Source organism: Monodelphis domestica, chromosome 2, assembly GCF_027887165.1.
Source record: "Monodelphis domestica isolate mMonDom1 chromosome 2, mMonDom1.pri, whole genome shotgun sequence".
In the NCBI taxonomy this organism is placed as follows: Eukaryota; Metazoa; Chordata; class Mammalia; order Didelphimorphia; family Didelphidae; genus Monodelphis; species Monodelphis domestica.
The window spans coordinates 478602341-478625462 of record NC_077228.1 but is presented as its reverse complement, the minus strand read 5'-3'; the positions used below and the strand labels follow the sequence as shown (position 1 = coordinate 478625462).

The 23122-nt window shown below is 46.4% G+C and overlaps 1 protein-coding gene across 2 annotated transcripts; it reads right to left on the bottom strand.

The window, feature by feature from the left end:
* Positions 1 to 481: 481 nt before the first annotated feature.
* Positions 482 to 21241, bottom strand: SYPL2 (synaptophysin like 2). 2 transcript variants are annotated; one of them, XM_007485085.3, is made up of 7 exons: positions 20863 to 21223; positions 20379 to 20453; positions 9459 to 9583; positions 6547 to 6748; positions 5671 to 5862; positions 4816 to 4865; positions 482 to 3827 (listed from the first exon to the last, which is right to left on the bottom strand). In XM_007485085.3, exons 1-7 carry the CDS (start codon positions 20914 to 20916, stop codon positions 3677 to 3679), a joined length of 849 nt encoding a protein of 282 aa, XP_007485147.1. In that variant the 5' UTR covers positions 20917 to 21223; the 3' UTR covers positions 482 to 3676. The 2 variants fall into 2 exon arrangements, with proteins under 2 accessions (XP_007485147.1, XP_001372487.1); XM_001372450.4 differs by lacking the exon at positions 4816 to 4865 and having other exon boundaries at positions 20863 to 21241.
* Between the last annotated feature and the right edge of the window lie 1881 nt (positions 21242 to 23122).

The window sequence follows — 23122 nt, the reverse complement described above, 5'->3', positions numbered from 1 at the left end:
GAAGAGGGGTCATTCTCTTGAGCAGATCCTCCAAGAGCCACTAAATGTAGAGCATATGAGTTGGGGGGTGGGAGCCAGGGTCTTCCAAAGCCCATCTGCCTCTTCATCTCTCCCCAAGAGACCTGGCTAGGGCCCTCAGGGGAAATGGGCACAGACAGGCTGAACCAAGGTCACACATACAATTGCAAGACAGTTATGGACCCCAGATTGGATGTCCTGTGGTTCCCTAGTAGAACTATTAACAGAGGGGACCTTGCTCTTTGGAGCAGCAGTGAGATGGCCCTCTTCCCTGGAGTGCCTTCTAGACACTTCAAAGGACAGAACTTTGAGAGCCTCCCCCAAGGACCTTGTGCCCTCTGAGTAAGAGAAGAATCAAGTGGCTTCCTAGTGATTCATGCATCCCTCCAGAACCTCTAATCTTCATGGGGAATCGGGGAAGGAAGTGTTTAAAAAACACATACACACAAAGACCAAGGAGGTCCTGGGCCACAGCTCCTTCATGGCAAACTCTCACAGCACTGTTTATTTAAAGCTGTAGTAACAAGCACCAGTAAACAACATGCAACATCACCCCCTTGAAGTAGAGGGACAAGGGGCTCCATATTCCAGGAAAGGTTCAAGGTGAGGCACCCATCCTAGGGCAAAGAACCCAGCTGACCTACTGTCCAGCCTGCTTGGCCTCCTGCAGCAGCCATTTGAACAGACACTGCCCGTGCCTTCCTGGCTCCTGGGTATGCCGAGTAGGGAACCTTGGTACCAAGGTCAGTAATCCTGTGTGGTGAGTCCTATCCCCCTCCTGGAGGTAATAAAATGAGGTGATCTTTCCCTTCAGATGGCTTTAAGGAAAGAGTTCAGTCACACAAAAAGCCCAAATCAGATCTCTTCTAGCTAAGATCAAATTAGCCACTTAAGTGACCATCAGGAACTCATGAGATACTAGACGTAGAGAGAGAAAAGCCATTGGGGCATCCTCTAGTTCAACCCTCTTATTTTAGAGATGGCAAAACTAAACCTTGTAAGGGAAGTTCAGGACTTTCTCCAAGGTCCCCCAGGTACCAAGTGGCAGAGTTAATTTTCAAACCCAGGACTTCTGACTCCAAAGCCCACCATACCTTGTGGCCTCCCATCAGTAGTGAGGGGCAAGGAGAGACAATAAGGAGAACTGGGCTTGGGTACTTGGCATACCCTGCTTTCCTGGTAAAGGGTCAGGTACTGACTTCAGTTCAACTCATTAGAACATTTTCTCTCTCACATTTCAAATAAATAAATACATAACAGGATGCAACAAAGTCACAGTAGACACTGCTTACAGAGCTCCCCTTTGGGGCTGGCTTGAAGAAAAATGAAAGAAAATTCCTTGTCAGAGTCCCTGGAAGTTCTAGTCAGAGTCATCCACAAGTGTCCTAAATGTATATGAAAGACAGCTTGGGCCAGGATGGCTAGGGACAACCTTCTTTTCCAGTCTCTTTATCTCCCTCTCTGAGCCCCTTTCCCAAGTCAAGAAAAAAAAAAACAGTTCCCATCAGACCCTAATTTTTCCTACACAGAGGGCTCTAATGGACTTTGATGAGTGGGGTAACCTCAAGAGAAGGGAAATGACTGACTCAGGATCACAACATCTGGGTTAGAACCCAGGAGTCCTGATTCTAGGCCCCTGGACAATTAACAGAGTAAAACTAATCCAAAGGTTTCTTGGATGGGATTGGGAGGAAAGAAGAAAATTGGGGAGATTATCATAATGCACACTCCGGCCTAAGATTCTCTGTGAACCAGTAAATTCTGGTTAAGAGCCATTTACACAGGGCCTTAGGGAAACAAAAGGGGTTAGTAGAAGTGTTAGGAAGGGAGGAAAATAGAGGCAAATGTGTAACTGGGTCATGGCTGAACATAAGGTCCCAAAGTGATGAAGCACCAATAACATCGGCCTGCACTGGACAGAAGGAAAGAGAATGGGACTGGTGGAGGCTGAGGGAGCAAGGGAGGATCAGGAAGGCCAAAAATTATGAAAGAAATAGGAGAGGGAGGAATAAGATAGGTCAAAAAAAACAACTCACAGTGAGAGAAAAACAGGCCAATCCAACGTATAAGAATAAAACCTAGAGTATATACTTGGGTATGTTCCTTCTTCGGTCCATCTGAACTGCCCCCAAACCCCAACCTGGTCTCATCCCAGGAATGGAAGAAAGGCTCAGACCAAAGGGCCCCAGAGCTCCAATATTGGATGAAGAAGGGGATGGGGGAGTGGAGACTAGATTTTCATAATCCTACCACGAGGCAGCTCTGGGAGCCTTCTATAGTGGCATCATCTGACACATAGTCAGTGCTTAAATGATGGTTGTGGACTGATCCGTAAATACATGTTGATTGGTGCCACAAGCATCTCTCCAAGTTTGGAAGAAAAGGACACACTGGAAGGGAACACAAGGATTTTAGGAGCCAGGAGAGTTCTCTCTCTCAAATAAAGCTGGGCCTGAATCTCTCCTTTGCCTCAGTCACATTCTGCCTCGAACTGTATTTATCTCTGCCTGGGTTTCATTCCACCCCTCATAAACTCAAAACTTCCTGAAGACAGGGAGGATGTCGTTTTGTTTTTTGTTTGTGACACCTACCATAGGACATTTCACATAGTAGGCACTTAGTGAATATCTGCTCATTTGGCTTGTATGAGGAGTTGCTAAGGGACATCTGAGTTGAGAGAGAAAATCCATGAGTTCTGTCCCAGCTCAGTGTCCTCTCAGCAGCCCCAGGGACGGGGCTCCCCCAGAAACAGCAAAGCTGTCTCTGGCCAGCAGCTTCCCAGAACTGGAGCTGCTTAAGGAGGAGGAGGCCCAAGCTACAATTCATCTGCCACACAGAATCTAGGCCTCAGCAGGGATCACTAAAGAACAGGCCATTTTCTAGGCCAGATTTATCCCTCCCCCTCCACCAGATCCCCTAACCTACAAAGGATTGTCCAGGCCAGAACTCTATGTGCCCAGGACCCTGTGTCCCTAGCTGTCTAGGCAGGAAGGAAACGTCCAGCTCTCCTTCCAAGCCTTTGCCTCTCTTGATCTGGGTGAAAATCCCAGGGGAAAGGAAGGGTAAGAGGCCCCAGGGACCTGCCTGGGTGACAGCACAGCCCAAAGCCTTGACCCCTGGGAAGCAGAGACCTGAGAAGTGAATGGAACCTTGTTTGAATGAAGATAATCAGGGACACACAGAGTCTGACCCACAGCAGCTGGTAACAGGCAGACAAATCACTGCTGGGCCCTTCCCACCATCCAGAGTCTCTCCGGTACCTTTCTCTCCTCCCTCCCCTTTATTAGTGGAGCTGGGCCCGGCTATCCCTGGAGGATGCTAAAGGGAGCAGACCTCAATGCTGCTGCCTCCCACCTGCCTCTGTTCAGCAGGACACAGACTCTCAGACTCAGCTAGGAGATGAGCAAAGACCCCCTGGGCCAGGCAGGAACCACAGCACTGAGGTCTTGCCCAGCCTGGGCCCCTGCCTGGGAACAGAGGAGAGAGGGGAGGCTCAGAGGGAGGGTCAGCCCTGGCCCGTCTTTTGTCCCCAAGCACCCAGCCCAGAAGGAATCAGTGAGGAAGGGAGGCACAGGAGGGGGGAAAAGTCCTGGAAGGAAGCTGAAGAAGCAGGGGAGGAAGTGCTGTCATCAGGAGGTGGCAGGAGTGGACACGAGGGCTAGCTATTGCTTCTCCACGGCGCCCTGCTCAGCCGCACTCTCCTTGCTGGCCCCCTGGTCCTGGTCCTGGCCCTGCCCATACCATGGGGTCTCCTTGAACACAAACCAACAGTTCCCGGCCCACAGGAAGAAGTTGAAGAAGCCGAAGAGCTGCAATGACACCAGGAAGGGTGAGTCAGCAGAGGGGACAATGAGAGACAGAGACAGAGAGAGGGGAGAGAGAGACAGAGAGAGGGGGAGAGAGAGAGAGAGAGAGAGAGAGAGAGAGAGAGAGAGAGAGAGAATGAGAGAGAAAGAGAGACAGAGAGAGAGAGAGAGAGAGAGAGAGAGAGAGAGGAGGGGAGAGAGAGAGAGAGAGAATGAGAGAGAGAGACAGAGAAAGAGGGAGAGAGAGGGAGAGAGGGAGAGAGAGAATGAGAGAGAAAGAGAGACAGAGAGAGAGAGAGGAGGGAGAGAGAGAGAGAGAGAGAGAGAGAGAGAGAGAGAGAGAGAGAGAGAGAGGAGGGGAGAGAGAAAGAGACAGAGAGAGAGAGAGAATGAGAGAGAAAGGAGGAAGAGAGACAGAGAATGAGAGGAAGAAAGGGAAGAGAGAGAGAGGGAGAGGGAGGGAGGGAGGGAAAGAGAGAGACAGAGAGAAAAGAGGAAGAGAGACAGAGAATGAGAGGAAGAAAGGGGAGAGAGAGAGGGAGAGAGGGAGAGAAAGGGGAGGATGGGGAGGGAGAGGGAGAAAGAGAGATTGAGAGAGAGAGGGGAAGGGAGGGAGGGAAGGAGAGAAAGAGCCTGGCACATGCATGTGTGGCACACGGTGTGTGTACAGGCAATAGTGCATGGGCCTCTCTGCATGCCTTGTGTACACATGTGGGAAGGTGCCTATGTGTGCGCTCAGCCATGTGGGGTCCCAGAAGCGTGTGTGTGCATATGGTGGGGCATTGACAGAGACAGAGAAGGCCGCAGAGGATCCCAGGGCCCGTGGCACACCACAGATGCCCAGGTGTGGGCTGTCTACAGATGGGTGTGAGGGGGGGTGTGGGAAGGCAGGATAGAGTCAAAGAAAGGCAGAGGCCAGGCGTCCCAGGGCAGTGGAGCTGTGGCCCTCGGCCTAAATGGTACCCTAGCATCAGAGAGACTCGATACACACGCAATAGCATATGTCCAGTGGGCAGCGGCTCTCCGGAAAGATCTGGCTCCCTGGGTGATAGAGGACAACGAAGAGGGCATTAGAGGAGCCTTTGTGCAGGACCTGGAGTTTTGCCCGGCCCGTGTCTTTCACTGGTTCTGTTCAACCAGGCCAGCATAGAGTTGGTGGCCTGCACGTTCTGGGAAGTTTCCTCCCTTCCATGACTTTTCCCCAGCTCCTCAGCTAGGCCCAGGGCCAGGTTCAGGCCCCAGACTAGGCCCAGGCCCCAGGCCAGAGCGGGGCCTACAGGGTTCCAGCCGCCTTCAGGCAGCCCCAAACCAGACAGGATGATCCGAGAGCTCTTTCCCAGAATGTCAGGGGGGAGACTTCACTCCTCCCTGCCATTTCTCTCTGACCCTGGCCTGGCTCTTCCAGGCCTCCTCCTGGCTCCCTTCCCCATCCCCAGCTCAGCTGGACTGTTCTCTGTGGGATGGCTATGCACACATATGCACCTATGTACCCAGAGGAGTGGGAGGTGCAAGCAGAGATGCTGCATGGAGGAAGAGAGAAGGGAGGGAGTCAGGAGGAGGTTCAAGCTGCCCCCCACCTTCTCCACAGGAGTGATCATCCCAAGTTCAGTTCTTGGTACCAAAAAAGGGAGCCTCGGCCACTCCAGGCAGCGGCAGCCGGGTTCCCCTAGCCTTCCTGACTACCAGGGAAAGGGAGCTCAGAGCTAGGAGGGGAAAGAGGGGTTGGCTGGGGGCTGAAGCTGGAGCCAGTCTTTGCTGGGAGTTCTTCACGGTCCTCCTTCAGAACAGGCTGGCCGCTGAGCGGGGGATCCCTGCATCATGCCCCCAGTGCCACCTCCCGGCTTACCACAGAGATGTTGGCCAGCCCCATGGAGGGGGTGGCCCCGGGGCTGCAGACAGCCTCTTCCCCGTGGCACACGGACATGGCGGCAATCAGGCTGGAAGGCCGAGTGGCCCCCTTCACGTCGGTCAGGCCCTTGCCCCATGCCGCCGCCGCCACCAGCCAGAAGAAGGTGAAGGAGACAGTCACACAGAAGTCCTAGAGGGGGTGGAGGGACAGGGAATGCTGCTCAGAGGGAATTCTCCCGAAGCCTCCTCCATTCCATTCCGTGACTCAGCTAGATCATGGGGGGATGAGGGAGGTGCAAAGCCAGACAGCCTGTCGCTCCTCACTCCAAGGCTAAGCCCCAAAGCCATGCTCGGCTCGGAGTCTTCCTGAGCATGCCATGCGTTTGCAGCAAAGGTAGCTTCCTCCCTGGGGACGCCGCCCCCTCCCCACTCCCTGAGAGTCCAAGGCTGGTCAGCCCCTTCTGCCAAGGGGCCCCTTGGACAGGTCCACCCCAAGCCCTGTCCTGTGGCTCACTATCAGGAACTCTGCTCAGCCCTTGGGGTTGCCTAGGTTACTCCCCCCCCCTCCGCCTGGGCTCTCTCCTCTGCTTCCAGAAGCATCTGAGCGCTCTGCTGCAGCTGAGGGGCAAGAGAGAGTGGGGTGAGGGGGAGAGAGCGCACGACAGCCCAGAGACTCCCCTCTCTGGAGCAAGAAGAGGAGAGAAGGCAGTGGGAGGAGGAGATGGGAAGGGGGGGCTCCACAGAGGAATCCAAAAGGCTAAAATGGTTTCAGATGGATCCAACTCTTCCCTCCACTGCTCAGTCCTTCCCTCGAAACAGACATCAGACCCCCTTCTTGGTTCCTCTCCCCTGAACCCCCAACCCATCTGCTTACCACCAGAGGAAAACGCTTGTTCTCAGTGTACAGGTTGTGAAAGCGCAAGTAAAGAATCAGAGCAGCCATGGTGTAGAAGAAGGAGAAGATGCCCAGAGTCACAAAGAACTCAGCAGGGGCCGAAAAGTCTCCCATGAGGTTCAGGGTCTTGGAGGCGGATTCTTCATCACAGAGGGGCATCTCATACTGGACCCGGTTCAACCTGCCAGGGGGAAAGGAAAAAGCCCTGAGCCAAGAGGGAGAACAGAGAGCACAGCGGCCAGCCCGCAGCAAGCACTCCATCCCTGTTGAATGGCTGGCTCATGACCAAGAGAATGGACACTCAGGGATTCATTTTCTCTCTAAAATCTATGTTGTCAGTGTATGACCACAACAAACTCTTTCCACTGGAGCTCCCAGAAGGTCCTCAGGAGGAACAATTCTGTAGGACCTTCTTGTATCCAACATCCAATCAATGAAACCCTGGGAAGTGAAAGACCCTCCCTGTGCCCATTCTGGCCAGCAGATAGGCTGGGGGGTCTCATTAACTATTTCTAAGGGTCTTTACATTGGTAAAGCACCCCCTATTGTCAATAGCTATTTCTGGCCACCCACTTAGAGAGCTGATCAGGTTGATTCTCCGCACTGGGCATCCAGGAAAATGGAGACCCAAAGAGCGTAGCAACCCCTAGCTAAAATAAGACATGGAATTACAACTACGAGGTTCTTGGACTTTATTAAAGTCCTGAGAGAGGCTTTCTGGGGCAGACTGAAAAGAGTGTCTAATCAGGTTGCTTGGGAGCAAATGGGAGGAATTCTGAAAGGGTTTGAGCTTTGTCTTATAGATCCTCTATATTTTCCTTCTCTACCCTTCCCCCTTAGCTCCCTGATAAAGAGTCCAATGACGTGTGTGCTTCTCTATCTTCTGCATTGTAGTGATCTTGTTGCCAACAAAATTCTTCATTCCAAGAAAGCAGTAAAATTTAGGTGATATGGATGAATATTTACAAAAATATAAATTGCCCAAATTAACAGAAGAAATAGAATACCTAAATAACCCCATCTTAGAAACAGAAATTGAACAAGCCATCAAAAACTCCCTAAGAAAAAATCCCCAGGGCCAGATGGATTCACAATATTCTATCAAATATTTAAAGAACAACTAACCCCAATACTACATAACCAAGAGAGCAGTAAGGTGGAGATTTGGAGAAGTTTTCCTCCTTCTTACTCCTCTTATTTATGTGTTTATTCATCTGCTTGCTCATCTACCCATACATTCTTTTTTTTAACCCTAGCCTTCTGTCTTGGAAACAATTTTAAGCATCAATTCCAAGGCAAATGAGCAGAAAGAGCTGGGCAATTGGGGTTAAGTGACTTGCCCGGGGTCACATAGCTCAGAAGTGTCTGAAGCCAAATTTGAACTCGGGACCTTGTGTATCTAGGCATGACTTTCTATACCCTGAGACACCTAGTTGTTTCCAAACCAATACATTCTTACATCCATCCATCCATCCATTCATCCATCTATCCTATCATTTGTTTGTGGTTCATACCTATCATTTCATTGATAGTAGGAATGCTGAAAAGCACTCAACTGATCCAGATCAGTACTTAGCACTCTTAGTACCACTAGGTTAAGTGACTTGCCCAATCATTGTCACCCAGCAAGTCTTTGTCCCAGACTTGAATTCGGGTCTTCCTGATCCCCAGGCTGGCCCTCTATCTACTATGCCTTGTAGCTTCTCTCCTTCTCTTCATACTTGATCCCAAATGGCATTTTTTCTTCCTCTGATGCTTACTACCTGTAAGACCTTGAGCAAGTTATTTAATAAGCCTCCTCGCCTCAGTTTCCTCATCTGTAAAATGAAAGGGGTTGAGTTAAATGGCTTTGGAGGTCCTTTCTGATTCTAGAAGGCACTCATTTTCATCAGTCCATTCATTTTTTTTCCTAGCAAACATTTCATAGCCTTAGAAATGAGCAAGGGTCAGTGAGAAGGTGAAGCTCCTGGATCTCACCCTCCCTGGTTCTGAGTGTTCATCCACCACAGCTTCAGTGTCTAGCTGCTACTGCCAAGTAAGAAAACCATGAAGTTGTAAGTGGTTCCATATCCCTTTCACAGCTGGCAAGAGGTATATAAGCCAAAGTTCTAACCCAAAGCCAAATTCACTCTGGGATAGATTTCAAGTGGTCTGTGAATTTGATTTCTAAAATATTTTGATAACTTCATTTCAGCATAATTTGTTTCCTTTATAATCCTTTGGGTTGTATTTTCTGCATTTAAAAACATGCTTTTAGGGGCAGCTAGGTGGCAGAGTAGAGAGAATGCAAGGCCTAGAGTCAGGAGGACCTGGGTTCAAATTTGCCCACCTTAACCCTAACCCTAAACCCTAAAAAAAAAAAATTTATTCTAAACATTTCTATTTATTAAGCAATGCATGGCAATTGCCCAACAAATCAAGACCAGGCTAGAACACTTCCTCATTATGTGACCCTGAGCAAGCCACTTAACCCCATTTGCCTGGCTCTTGCCTTTTTGAATTAGAATTGTTACTAAGACAGAAAGTGAGGATTAAAAAAAATAATAAAAACATGGTTCTGAGAAGAAGTCTAGGCTGCTAAAAAGAGGTCCAGCTACAGGAAGGGGGAGGGGGAGGGAAGGGAGGGAAAGAATATGATTCTTATAACCAAGGAATGATGTTCTAAATTGACTAAATAAAATTTTTTTAAATGTTTATTGAAATTTAAAAATAAAAATAAAAATAAGTCCAATACACACACAAAAAGGTGAAGGATATTTGCATTAAATGATCACTCAGGTCCCTTCCTCTTCCTAATCTCATGATATCTACCTCCTTTCAAATCAGTCCATCACAAAGTGAAGGGTGCCCCCTGAGAGGGACCACCCTAGTGGCAATAGCCACCTGCTTACCTGAAGGGGTAGCCAAACAAAACAATGATGGCGCTCACATCCTTGGCTTCGTTGTTGCATCGTACTGTGGCCCCTGTCTCCCCGCTGTAGGAGCCACAGCACCCAAAGGCGAAAATAGCAAAGAGCTGGGAAGGGGGAAAGAGAAAGCCCTGTGTAAGAGACAGTAGAAGCACATCTATCAAACCCCAAACCCTTACAAGATTCCAAAGGGAACACTCAGGGGAACACAGTGAAAAGATTTGGAGTTGGAGGACCTGGTTTCCAATTCTGTCCCTGCCACTTACTCCCAGTGTGCATTTGAGCAAATCACTTCACTTTTAGGGGCCTTGTTTCCTCATTTGTAAAATGAGGGGGTTAGACTAGGTCCCTTCTAGTTCTTTCAGTTCTATGATCCCTGAGAACATCAGACCTTTTAAGGTCAAGCACCAGGCCAAGTGTGTATGAATGTAGATAATGGTCTTGGGAAGGAAGAAGTCATCTCTTAGAATGGAAGTTTCTCAAGAACAGGATTCTATTTTTCTTCCAACTCTCAATAAATTGACACAGTCTACTTGTGGTAGATACTTGACAAATTTTACAAATAAACAAACCTGCCAAATAAATAAAGTTAGAATGGAATAGTTTGGCAGGGGTGGTTTCCAAAAAAACTCACCCCTCTCCAGAGAAGAAGACCCAGAACAACCCAGCATTCTCTGTTCAGGAGGAGAACCAATGACATCTCCCTCAAACTGCTGGCTCAGCAGCAGAACTTCTCCAGATCAGAGTATTAGACAGAATCCTCCAGCTTTGGGTGAAAGGTTAGACCCAAGAGAACCAGGAGAGCCTCTAGATTTGTATTTCTAACTCAAGAGGTGACCCTCAGCAGCCTTTCCTGCTGTGGTATTTCTTTCTTTCTTATTTATTTCTTGAAAAAGACATTGAGTCTTACTGTTAACCCTTCCCTCTTCCTACCTTCCCAGTACAGTACTGTTGGACAAAAACAATATGTTGGGATGGAGGGAGTCCAGGGAGGGAGCGTGAAGAAAGGATGATCAGTGAGGCAGGGGCTAAGGAGAGTCAAACACAGAATTGGAAGTATGACCCCATCATCCCAGCTTTTATAATTCTCTTTTCCAGCCTCCTGATGTAGGTCCTTCCAGGGACAGCCTTAGCCTTACGGTGTCAAAGGAACTTAGCTTATAGCCCCCAGAAACACACCTTCCCCTTGATTTCTCAACTTCTGCTTTTTCCTCACTGGAGTTCCTCTACTACATTTCAGAACTCTTCCCATATAGCCTGTTGACCTACTATCATTTCCTACAGCAAAAGCCCATCAAAAGAGCAGAATAACTCCATCCCCCTTGCATTGTCTTAGTCCCCCCAACCCTTTGCTCCCCTTTTTGGGGCTTTTGTGGTGTGCAAATTCCCAACAGGCTTCCTCTTTCTGACATTATATTTTGGGCTAGGGAGAAGAATTCTTGAGTAACTACAGTCTAGTTAGAGAAAGGGACCAGTAGTTGGTACTAATTAGTCCTTATCAATTTTCCTCTTAAGCCTTCACTTGAGTATACTTACTCTTGGCTTGTATACAACATAAGCATTTATTTTTATCAACCTCCACAGCTTTTCACTGTTTGTTATTCATGGTCTGTACCCTCCTCTACTGGTTTCTGTTCCCAGGTGTTTTAAATTGTTACCACCTGGTGGGCTAAAAAATCATTTAATTCCCCTGCTAAAGTGCCTAAAACACAGGCTTAAAACGGGGTCATAGAGTTCCCAAACTCATTTGCTTACGATGTTTGTAATATATCGATGGAACCTATAAAATCTGGGCCACCAGTCATCTGGGCCAATGGAACACTACCCAGGATTAAAGGCGCCGTGTCTGGGAAATCTTGGAACAAAAGAGAGAAAATTCAACCTATTTTTGAGGCAAAACACAAGAAGAGATGTTAAGTATTTTTATATTTTCGAAGTTAATCATTTAGGGGTGAAAACGTCACTTTCACTGAAACTCCCCTCCACCCTGACTTTCCTATTCCCATCTTTTCTTGGTTTCATAGAACATGGGTTGGAGAGCATTGACATAAGGGGGGGGGGGGAATCAAAATTGGAAGCCAGAAATCCTAGGAGTCTGTGCCTGGGCTTTGGGAAATCGGTTCCTCCCTTTAGGCCTGGACTAAGCCACCTCTAAGGTTCCTTCCAGTTCTGACATTCCATGGTTCTAGGATGATCATTCTAAAAGCTTTTTTCTTAGCTTTACATCAGGTAAAGGGCCCACAGTGCCCTCTGGTGTTGTTCTGTTCCATTACACCCACTTACAGATGGAAAACTTGGCCAATGCAGAAGGGATTGATTCAGCCCATTTTCCTGCTTAAAGCAGGAACGTTCTAGCCAGCTGAGGATGTAACTGATTTTAGAAGCCCCTTCTCTATGGGATCGAGCACAACCTCCTTCCATTACCCATTCCAACAGCTAGCAGTCTTCACTGCTTAAAGATGCTTTCTTCCATTATTCAGTGCAATGGAAACAGAGAGGAGTGAGGGATACTTAAGTTGATACCCTGCCTGCCTCTGACTCACACCAGTTTATTTAACCTCTCAATGCCCTAGCATCTGTCTACCAACGCTAAATTACACAGAAACTGCCAAATTCCCAAGCGACACCAATAAAATTATATATATGGTTTCCCAATAAGTCTATGAGAAATCTTGAAGGTATAAACTTAATCTCACTCCCTCTTGCTCTTGATGAGACTGCCCACTATTCTCTCATACCAGGTTTCTTAACCTCTCCAGCATTCATGAATAGATTTCAAGGGCTCCATGAACTTGGATGGAAAAAAGACATCTTTATTTCAGTGTAATTGACTTTCTTTATGATCCTATGTGTTTAACTTTATTCCTTTATTTTTAAACTTTTACATTCTGACATAGTAACAACACAAGGGCTAGGCAAACAGAGTCACAGAGTATCGGAAGCCAGATTTGAATCCAGGTCCTCCCAACTCCAGGCTTGGCTCTCTATCCACTGTGCTGCCTAGCTGCCCCCACTTTATATCTTTAAAATCATTATTCTGAGAAGGGGGCCAAAGGGTTTACCCAAAAGTCAAAGGGATCCACGACACAGATACAAAAAGGATCCCTTCTCTAGAGCAATCTCTCATATATTAGTGACCTGGAAGGCTGGACCTGGTCTCTTCATCTCTAAAGTGAGAAGTTTGGACTAAATGATCTCTAAGGACCCTTCTGGTTCTTCTATGACTTCTCCATCTGTTTCCTATAAGCATTCTCCCTTTGAAGTCCAACAACTCCTGACTCCTTTAGCCTTTCCCAACAAGATTTCTTTAACCCTTTCATCCTCCTTGTAACTTTCTGACTCTGTATTCTCCTTATTTTAGTTTGTGGTACTTAGAACGGGATACAGCTTAAATGCTATTCTATAAGGGACAGTAACTAGTTGCCTAAAGACCTGAGGAAGTGACTATAACCAATTTGTTGCAGTAAATATTCATATATAGCAATCTACTAACCTGAATTCTCTATGAATCAGCACTCAGGACATCTATGGTATGATAACTGATATTTGTAAAGATACTTTTGAGATCCTACAAATCTGAAGTGCCTTCTGAATTAAAGTATGTAGAATAGAAATATGGTATTAAGTAGATTCTATTCTGATTTTTTGAAAATTAATAACATTAATAATAGCTAATATTTATAGAGTACTTGTTATATTTCAGGCACTGTACTAAGTGATTTGAATCTCATAACAGCTCTGGGATATCGGTGCTATTATTATCCCCATTTTACAGATGAGAAACTAAGATAATTAAAGGTTAAATAGTTTACCCAAGGTCACACAGCTAATAAGTGTCTAAGGCTGGATTTGAACTCATGTCTTCCCAACTTCAGGCTTAGTGCTCCATCCACTGTCCTACCTCGCTGTAATCCACATAAGAATCTCATTGAATCTCACTATTCATCAATATTTTTAAAAATTAAATCTAAATATCCTATTTCTCATTCATATGCTACAATATGGTTACTTTATCAGGGAAGACTGTGGGTCTTAGAGAGAATATGGTGCCAACTGCTTCTTTCTCTCACTGAGCCAGGAAGTTCATCCATGGGGACTCTGGAAAGCAGAAGTGAAACTGGGACCCTGGAATAATGCATTTTTAATGTGGTTACACAAATATCCTGAAAGGAGCAGAGCTACTTGCTGCTCAGAGACTCCAGGAACTGGCAGTCAGTTAAGAAGTCCTAGGAAGAGGTAGTATTCCCAGCCCAAGAAAACCTCCAAAGCTCTCTTCACGGATCTAGGGGGCTTTTGATAACACTCATAGATACAGTTCTCTTTTCCTGTAAATTCATTGACAGGAGAAAATATAGTAACTGGAAAAGGACAGCTAAGTGTTCAGTAGATTTAATGCTGGATCTGGAGTCAGGAATACTTGAATTCAAATCTTAGCCTAAGATGTTTCAAAACTGGGTGACCCTAGGAAAATCACTTATCTGATATCTGCCTCAGTTTCCTCAACTGTAAAATGAGGGTTATAATAATTTCTATCTCACAGGGTTGAGGTGAGGATCATTTTTTCTTTTCTTTTCTTTTCCTTTTTTTCCCAAAAACCTTTACCTTCCATTTTAGAATCATACTGGGTATTGGTTCCAAGGCAGAAGAACAGTAAGGACTAGGCAATAGGGGTTAAGTGAATTACCCAAGGTCACACAGCTAGGAAGTTTTTGAGGTCAGATTTGAACCCAAGTCCTCCTATCACTAGGGTTGGCTCTCCATCCACTGAGCCACTTAGTTGCCCCCCAGAGGTGAGGATAAAATGAGATATTACTGATAATATACAAAGTGCCTGGGACATACTATTTAATAAATGCTGGCTTCCTTCCTTCCCTACTCCTCCTTTCCCATTTCATTTGAAAAGAGATTAGGGGGAAGATAGATGTCTCAGTGGACAGAGAGCCAGAACTGAAGACTGGAGGTCTTGGATTCAAATTTGACCTTAGTTACTTCCTAGCTGTGTGATTCTAGACAAATCACTATTACCTAGCCTTTACTGCCTTTCTGACTTGGAGTCAATACTCAATAGTGATTCTAAGACAGAAAGTGTAAGAGTTAAAAACAAAAAGAAAAAGAAGCACAACTGGTCCTCAGTTTCGAGGATGAAAGGTTCCATTGATGCTCAAATATGTGTTCGTTGCACTCAAATGGTATCCATCCTGGGGGAAGGAATCACCTGCTTTCAATCCAGGATAGGGGAAAGTTAAGTACCCTCCCCCTAAACTCTTCCTCCACAACAGTTCCAATCCATTCTTTATCTGTCATTTTGATTATGTTGATTTGTTCAAGATGAACCAGTAATAAGGCTATTTGTGAGAATGATGCCTAGGTGCTAGGTGACATGGACATGATGGGAAAAGAAGAGACCCATTATCAAAGACATGTCGGTGAAATATGGCAGAGAGATGACCTTTCCCAATGTAAATCAATCTACAGGCATTTATTAGGTGTTATATACTACACCAGGCATTGTGCTAGAAGCTTTGTATACAAATACACAAGGGAGTCACAAGGAGTTGACATTCTACTGGGGGAATATGGCATGTTTCTATAGGAAAGTACTAAATATATACAAAGCAAACACAGAACAATCATGGGAGGGGGTCACAAATAACCAGAGGGATTAGGAATGGCCCCTGATGGTACCAATCTTGAGTCTGGAAGGGAACTAGAGATTTCAAGAAGTGAAGGTGAGCTGAGAACATTTTCAGGTTGGGAAACAACCTATGAAATGGTGTGGGAGCCAGAGATGGAATATCATCTATGGGGGAATTGCAAGTAGACCACTGGGACTGGAGGTCAGGGTACACAAGGGAGAAGAATATATAATTGGCCCAGAGAGAGGCTAAAGTCAGTTCAGGAAGGATTCTAAATGCCCAAAGAGCAGTTTGCATTTTATCTTAGAGGGATTGGGGAGCCAAAGAGGCTTCTTGAGAAGAATAATGGAGTCCAACTGGTACTTGAGGAATATCAATTTGGCAGCTTGGATGGAGGATGTTTCTGAGAAGGAAGGCACTAGATACAGAGATGCAACAGTCTAGGCAAGGGGCAATGAGGGCCTGAACTAAAGTATTTGTGATATAAATAGAGAGAAGGGGCAGATTAGAGAGATACTCTGGAGATGGAATTAGCAAAACTTGGCAGCTGATTGGCTATGGGGGCGGGGGTGAGGGACAGTCTGGAATTGAGAATGACTAGTAGGTTTCAGAACTGGATAACTGGAAGGACAATGATTCCCTCAGCAGAAATTAGGAAATTATGAAAAAATTACCCTGAGCAAGTCACTTAACCCCATTTTCCTAGCCCTTGACCGTCTGTTTTAGAGTCATTACCAAGACATTAAGTAATGGTTAAAAAAAAAAAGAAATTGGGAAATTAGGAGGAGGGATAGATTTGGGAGAAAGTTAATGAGTTCATTTTTTGAAAAGGCTGAATTTCAGCTGCATAATGGGACATCCAGGCAGAGAAGTCATGGTAGATGTGAATGCCTACACAACCTGTGTAATAGTAGCCAGTCTTTATATAGCATTTAATTTAGCCTTTTTATGTTTAGCATATTTTTAAATTTAATTTAAATTTAATAAATTTCCATATGTTTTCTGAAGTTATATGATCCATATTGTCTCCCTCCCCTTTTTAGAATATATTTTCTATAGTTTTTTTAGCAGTTATATATCATTTTTGAGGTTTGCAAAGTGCTTTATAAATATTTATCTCGTTTTTATCTTTACAATAACCCTGGACTATTATTCTTATTCACATTTTACAGTTGGGAAAATTGAGGCAAACAGAGGGTGATTTTCCCAAGATCACACAATTAGTCATTATTTGAGGTTCTATTTGAACTCAGGTCTTCCTGGCTCCAGAACCAGTGATCTATCCACTGTGACACCTATCTTTAGAATAACTTATTTTAGGGGCAGCTAGGTAGCACAGCAGACAGAGCACTAGGCTTACAGTCAGGAGGTCCTAAAATAAATTTGACCTCAGATAATTCTCACAGTATGACCCTGTGCAAGTCACTTAACCCCAAATGTCTAGCCTTTGTTCCTCTTCTTCCTTAGAACCGATTCTAGGACAGAAGGAAGGGTTTCAAAATCAAGTAATTTCTTTTGATTGTAAAGACAGTAAAGTTATATGAGTAACTCTGAGGCAGTTGAGGGAGCTATTGACCTTGTGTAGATCATGATCAGGGTAACACAAATCATTGACTGGGTTAGCAAGGGTGGGTCATGTCTGAATGGCACAATGGGATTCCATTCCATTCCATCCTAAATACTCAAGGGAATATTTAGGAGTGACACTTGAGTAACACTACCAGCATCTATTGGACAAGCTTGGGGTTTTATGAAGAAATCAGTGTCGACAGGAATGATGGTTTTATGCCTGCATTATTTCTCCAGACTAACACAGACTCAACAAACAGCAAAAGGATGTTGGGCAGTGTCTGCTGCTGAGCAAAGTGGGGGGAAGGGCAGGAGGTAATGTTCCCAGATGGAAGCTGGGCTAGCTTCAGAGAAGTAGGGGGCAGTTCTCTGAGGAAAGCCATCTCCCTTCCTCACCTTTTGATCATTCCTATCTCGTACCTTTTAAGCTAGGAGCCTGGGGATGGAGAGATCTATTCCTTTCCTCTCCAGCTTTATCTTGACAGCAGAACTCTGGATTGTGTTCAATAACCATTCCATTAACTATCTGGTTTGTTTTCTTTTCTCTCTCTCCACCCCCACCTATAAAGAGCATTCAATTCTTTTGAAAAGGAAATGGTTACAAAGCCCAAATGACAATTTATGGTCTTCTTTCACATAGAAATCTCTTTCACCCCACACCAGTGCGGTTGGTTCCTGCATGTTTTTGTAGTAACTCATCAGCAAAGAAGGGCTCAAGGCTGGGGAGACTCAAGTCCCCCCTGAACTCTGGTGGCCATCAGTCTCGTGGCAGAATATGCAAACTGTCTAGCCATGAAACAGACCTGGGAAAGGAGGCTGAATTCAGAACCCAGAGGTTTGCCCAAATGGCAAAGGACAGGACTCTGTTTTGTATAACCCCTTTCTCAGAGGTCAAGAATCTTAAAAGCCAGACAGTTCTGAACTCTTAGGGCATCTGCTCTGCCCCTGGGGGCTGGGACTGGGTCATTTCCGCTGCTAGTGTTGCCTTTTCAAGACTTCGTTTCACATGCCCCTAACTCTTGTTAGTGTCTCCCCCACTGACATTTCTGGGCAATGCTTGGCTATTTCTGCCTTACCTATAAGCTAGGATCACAACTATCTGCTTTCCTGATGGGGAAATAAATCTCTCTCTCAGTTAATTTTTTTTTTTAGAGGATTCAGAAACTTATGAAAAAGAATACCATCCACCTCCAGAGAAAGAGCTTTGGGAGTCATAATGCAGATTAAAGCATGCGATTTTTCACTTTACTGGGGGGTTTTGGTTTTACGTGAGTATTTCTCTTACAACAGTGACCAATGTGGAAGTATGTTTTGCAATATAATACATGTATAACCCAGATCAAATGCTTGCCGTCTCTGAGAAGAGAGAGGAAAACAATTTTGCTCTTATCACTTCAGAAAACTTATATGGAAAATTGTTATTACATGTAATTGGTAAAATAAAATATATTTTAAAAAATAAATTAAAAACCCAATTAAATCTGGGGAGGAAAGGTTAGATTCAGGATTGGGAGAGAAGGCAGTAAAGGAGAAAAATGAGAAAAGCCTTTTGGAATCTGGAGGGGAGATAATCCTACAGTCTAATAATCTCAGGGTTTCTCTCCCTCCTTTGACAGTTGATCTCAAATTTCCCTTAGTTATGTTTCTCTGATTTAGTGATAATACTCTGCACTTGGGTTTTAGGTTGTACTCACCCTGGATCACTCAAAATGGCTCTCCTCTGTCAGTCAGAGCCAGCATTAACACCATTCTCTCATGCACTCCTTGAGTGCACCAGTAGATGACCCTGGGGCAACTAGGTGGCTCAAAAGACAGAGAGCCAGGCCTGGAGTTAGGAGAACTTAGGTTCACATCTGGCCTCAGAAACTTCCTAGCAGTGTGACCCCGAGCAAGTCATTTAACTCCATTTGCCTAGCCCTCCACTTTCTATCAGAGTTGTTACTCTAAGGATTAAAAAAGAAAGAAAAAAAAAGGGTAGATGGCCCTGTGGGACAGATCAGGGTAGTAGGACCAGGTCCAGGAGGTTGTCTTGGGTCTACTTGGTCCCTAAAGCCATCAGTTAAATTATTCTTGAAACAGGGGGCTGTCACATTAATGGCTCCTCATCCCTGGTGTGAGAACTCTGGAAATGGAGGGAGGGAGAGGTATAGCCTGGGGCCCTAGTCAGGTTCTTGGACATCTGAGGATAACCCCTCCTGACCCACACTGCCTGCCTTCTGAATTCCAGGCTTGATGATCCTCATTTGACCCATGGGTGGCTTCATGATGTCTCTGCTGGAGCATTTGCCTCCTATGAACTCTAAGACCTTTAAACACCATGACCTCCTTTTTTTCTCCAGACAACTCACTCCCTGATTAGAGGTTAGCTACTTACTTATACTGGAACCCTATGCATTAGGTGCTTATTTCTATTGGAATCCTAACACTGAATTAACTTTTTTTACTTGTTAACATCTATCACTGGGTACATGGGTTATCTAACAAATTCCTTCCCTGTCAGTTCATTAAGTGGTCCCCAAAGTCCTTAGGATTTGAAAGAGCAGAGCTGGATGAAATATTGGAAGGCCTAATTGACACCAAAGAGGACAAGAACTTTAGGGAGGGCAGTATCTCTTTAGGGAGGGCAGTGACTCTATGACTCATACGGAAAGGGAGAGGAGGAGGTTGGAAGAATTTATTCTAAATCCCCTCACCTCTCCCCCCACCCCCACCCCTTGTTTCTGATGTAGAAACTGCTACTCAAATACAGGAAGTGACTTGCTCAAGGTTGCCCAGTGAGTCCAATGGCAGAACTGAATTGACTTAGAATCCTAGAATGTTGGAGCTGGAAGCCACCTTGGGGACCATCCAATTCAGTATCCACCCCTTTCTCCCCTTTTACAGCTGAGAAGACTGAGGCTAAAGAGGATAAATGGTTTACCTCTAAGCCCCCTGGCCTCTTGAGCACTCTTTCCACTAAAACAGGTGCCCCCCAACAGAGACACACTCTGTGCTGAGGCTAATTTTGTCTGCTTTTTTTTTCTTTCCCCATTTTAAAACAAAGAACTCTTTTCTGGCAGACGAGTCCCTTCCTTTCATCTCTCCATTCATTTGCCCTCTTTCATTCCAAAGGGGCCAGACAGAATCTTTCCCCTATCTCAAACCCTCCAGATGATCATCCCCTTTAGTGGCTCTGCCCCACACCCATAGGTCCTAGAGCCCGAGAGTTTTTCCCAAGACAGCCCCCCTCCTCAAATCTGTCTTCAGTGTCCTCCGTCCAGAGCTGGCTGCTCCCTGTTCCTCCCTCTCTCCCACCCCTCTCCAGGGGCTCTGAGCTGGGGCGCGGTATGTGCAGGATCAGAGCTCTGGAAAGGTTACACCCGGGTCCTCTCGCCCGAGTGAAATGTGAGCGGCCTGGGCTGGGGATCCTTGCACTTAGAAGGGCCGACTCCCGGACTCCGAATGCCTTACTCCTTTGCAGTCCTGCAACCGAGTCCTTAGGAAGCAGCCCCCAAGCTCGCTCCTGCCCTCCCCCCATTCCCCCACACACACCTGTCACCACCCACCGCCCTCCACTACTCCCCTCACTGCCAATGACAGCACCCCCACCCCCAATCCCAGGCCAGCATGGCTCACCCCCAGTACGGACTGCATTACTTCGGGGCAGCGTCACAGCCCAGGCTCCCGAAATAGACACGGAGTTAGAGAACTCACTCACCCACTGGAGAACTTTGATGAAGCCCAGTGGCTCCTCCAGACGCCTCCATCGAAGCCCGGAAAGGAGACGGTCCACCTAGGAAGACAAGGACCCCCGGGGCGCCATCAGGGCAATAGGGAAGGGTCGGAGAGGGGTGTGAAGGAGGGTGCAGGACACACTGGTCAGAGGAAGGAGAGAGGAGACCGGGGAAAAGAGGAGCTGAGATAGCCAGAGTGACACACGGACTAAAAAGGGAAAAAACCACCAAGAGAAAGGCAGACTGCACAAGGAGAGGGACCAAGGCGGCAGGAGGCACGTAAAGAAAACAGAAAGATACGCGGAGAGGACTTGAAACATAAGCAGAGACCGAACAGAGAGACAACAGTAGAGTCAAGCGGCAGAGATCAAGACAGGGGCAAGGCAGAGACAAGGGCAGGAGCAAAGTCCGGGGGTACTGAGAGAGTGGAGCAGAGGCAGACCAAGGGATCCCGGAATGGAGCTGTACCTGCTGCCGTGGGTCCTTATCCCCAGACCGGCCGGAGGTCTCCGTCGTGGACATGCTGCCGGAGCGGGAGCTGGTGGCACTGCTCGGCTGCCTCCCGGACAAGCGGCTGGAGCTGAGACTGGGGCTGGGGTTGGGGCTGAATTGGGGGCTGTCAGCTGGCGGGACAGCTTGCAGGCAGTCTTGGACCTTGACCACGCGTCGGCGGGCCGGGATCCAGGCTTGCCGGGTTGGGGAACTGGGGGCGCTGCTGCTACTGCTGCAGCTGCTGCTAGAGCGAGCCCTTCGGCTGCCGTTGCCCCGCCGCCTGCAAAAAGCCCTCGAGCCGGATTCAAACTTCTGTCAAACTTGCAGGGAAACTTGGCATCAGAGTCACGTGGCGTGCCTACTCCCTGTCCCCTCCCTCTCGTCTCCTCTCCACCCCTCATATCCCCTCCCTCTCGCTAGCTCGCTCAGCCTCTCAGCTTGCTCCACTCCTTAAAGGGAACGAGGAGCGAGTGGTTTGCTCCGCAGCTCGGTTGGCCACATTCCCTTGCTGAGCTCCGGGGCAAGCTCTGTCCCCACCTTAGTCCCCATTCTCCGAATCGAGCGCTAGGAGCTCTGTCTCCGAGCATCCAGACTTCTGGGTTTCAGTCCTGTCTCTTCCACCCACTCCCTAGATAACTGGATTTCTCTACGGTCGCTTCGGCTATAGTAGTAATATAAGAGCCAAGTAAAAGATCTCAAGGCACCTCGTTTCTAAGACCTAACCTTGGAAAACAACGTTACTTATTTAGATAGTGTATCAATGTCTACAGGGCAGGCGTTTGATTGATACAAGTGTATCAATCAATCGATAAACCTTTAATAAGCTCCTACTCTTTGCTAAGCAGTGGGAATACCAAAGAGGCCAGTCAGAAGCTCACAATACACGAAGAATAAAAGTTATTTGGACGTGGTCACCTAGTTAGCAAGCAGTAAAAGGTCTCTCTTCCCTAGAATCCCAGTGGTCTCGACACCAAGCCAAATTGCTTCTTACCTGAGCTTTAAACCCCATGACTAGAAATTTTTGTTTGTTAATTGTTTTGTTGTTGTTGCTTGGAAACCTTAACCCCTGAGACACCCACTCACTCAGACACACATAGACCTTATATCAGAACCTGGGGGGGGGGGGAGGGTTAATTTTCCATAATGGCATAATAATATTTAATTCATTCTTTCACTTATTCAATCAACATTTATTAAGGACCTATTAAAAATACCCCATAAAACTGAGGGGACGTCTATCAGCTGGGGAATGGCTGATCATGGTATATGATCCTAATGGAATAGTATTGTGCTACAAGAAATGAGGAATAGGATGATATCAGAAAAATTGGGGAAGATGAACATGAACTGGTGCAAAGTGAAGTGAGCAGAACCTAGAGAACGTGTACAAGTAACAGCAATATTGTAGGATTGAAGGATGTTATTCTCAGCAATACTCTGATCCAAGACAATCCCAAAGACTCATGATGAAAAATACCATCCACTTCCAGAGAACTGATGGAGTCGGAATGCAAATCAAAGCATGCTCTCTCTCTCTCTCTCTCTCTCTCTCTCTCTCTCTCTCTCTCTCTCTCTCTCTCTCTCTCTCTCTCTCTCTCCCTCCCTCCCTCCCTCCCTACCTCCCTCCCTCCCTCCCTCTCTCTCTCTCTCTCTCTCTCTCTCTCTCTCTCTCTCTCTCTCTCTCTCTCTCTCTCTTATTTTTTGGTTTGAGATCTCTTCCACAAAATGACTAATGGAAAAATGTTTTATATAAATATGTGAAGTCTATAACAGATAGTGTAACATCCCTCAGGAAGAATGGAAAGGTGACAGAATTTGGAAAATCATTTTTAAACATTATTTTGTTTGGTCATTTCCAAACATTATTCATTGGAAACAATGATCATTTTCTCTCCCCCCCCCCCCCCCCCCCACCTCTTCCATAGCGGAGGCACGATTCCACTGGGTATCACATGTGTCCTTGATTCGAACCCATTTCCATGTTGTTGGTATTTGCATTAGAGTGTTCATTTAGAATCTCTCCTCAGTCATATCCCCTCAACCCCTGTAGTCAAGCAGTTGCTTTTCATCGGTGTTTTTACTACTACAGTTTATCCTCTGCTTGGGGATATTGTTTTTTAGAACCCTGCAGATTGTTCAGGGACATTGCATTGACACTATTGGAGAAGTCCATTACGTTCCATTGTACCACAGTGTATCAGTCTCCGTGTACAATGTTTTCCTGGTTCTTCTCCTT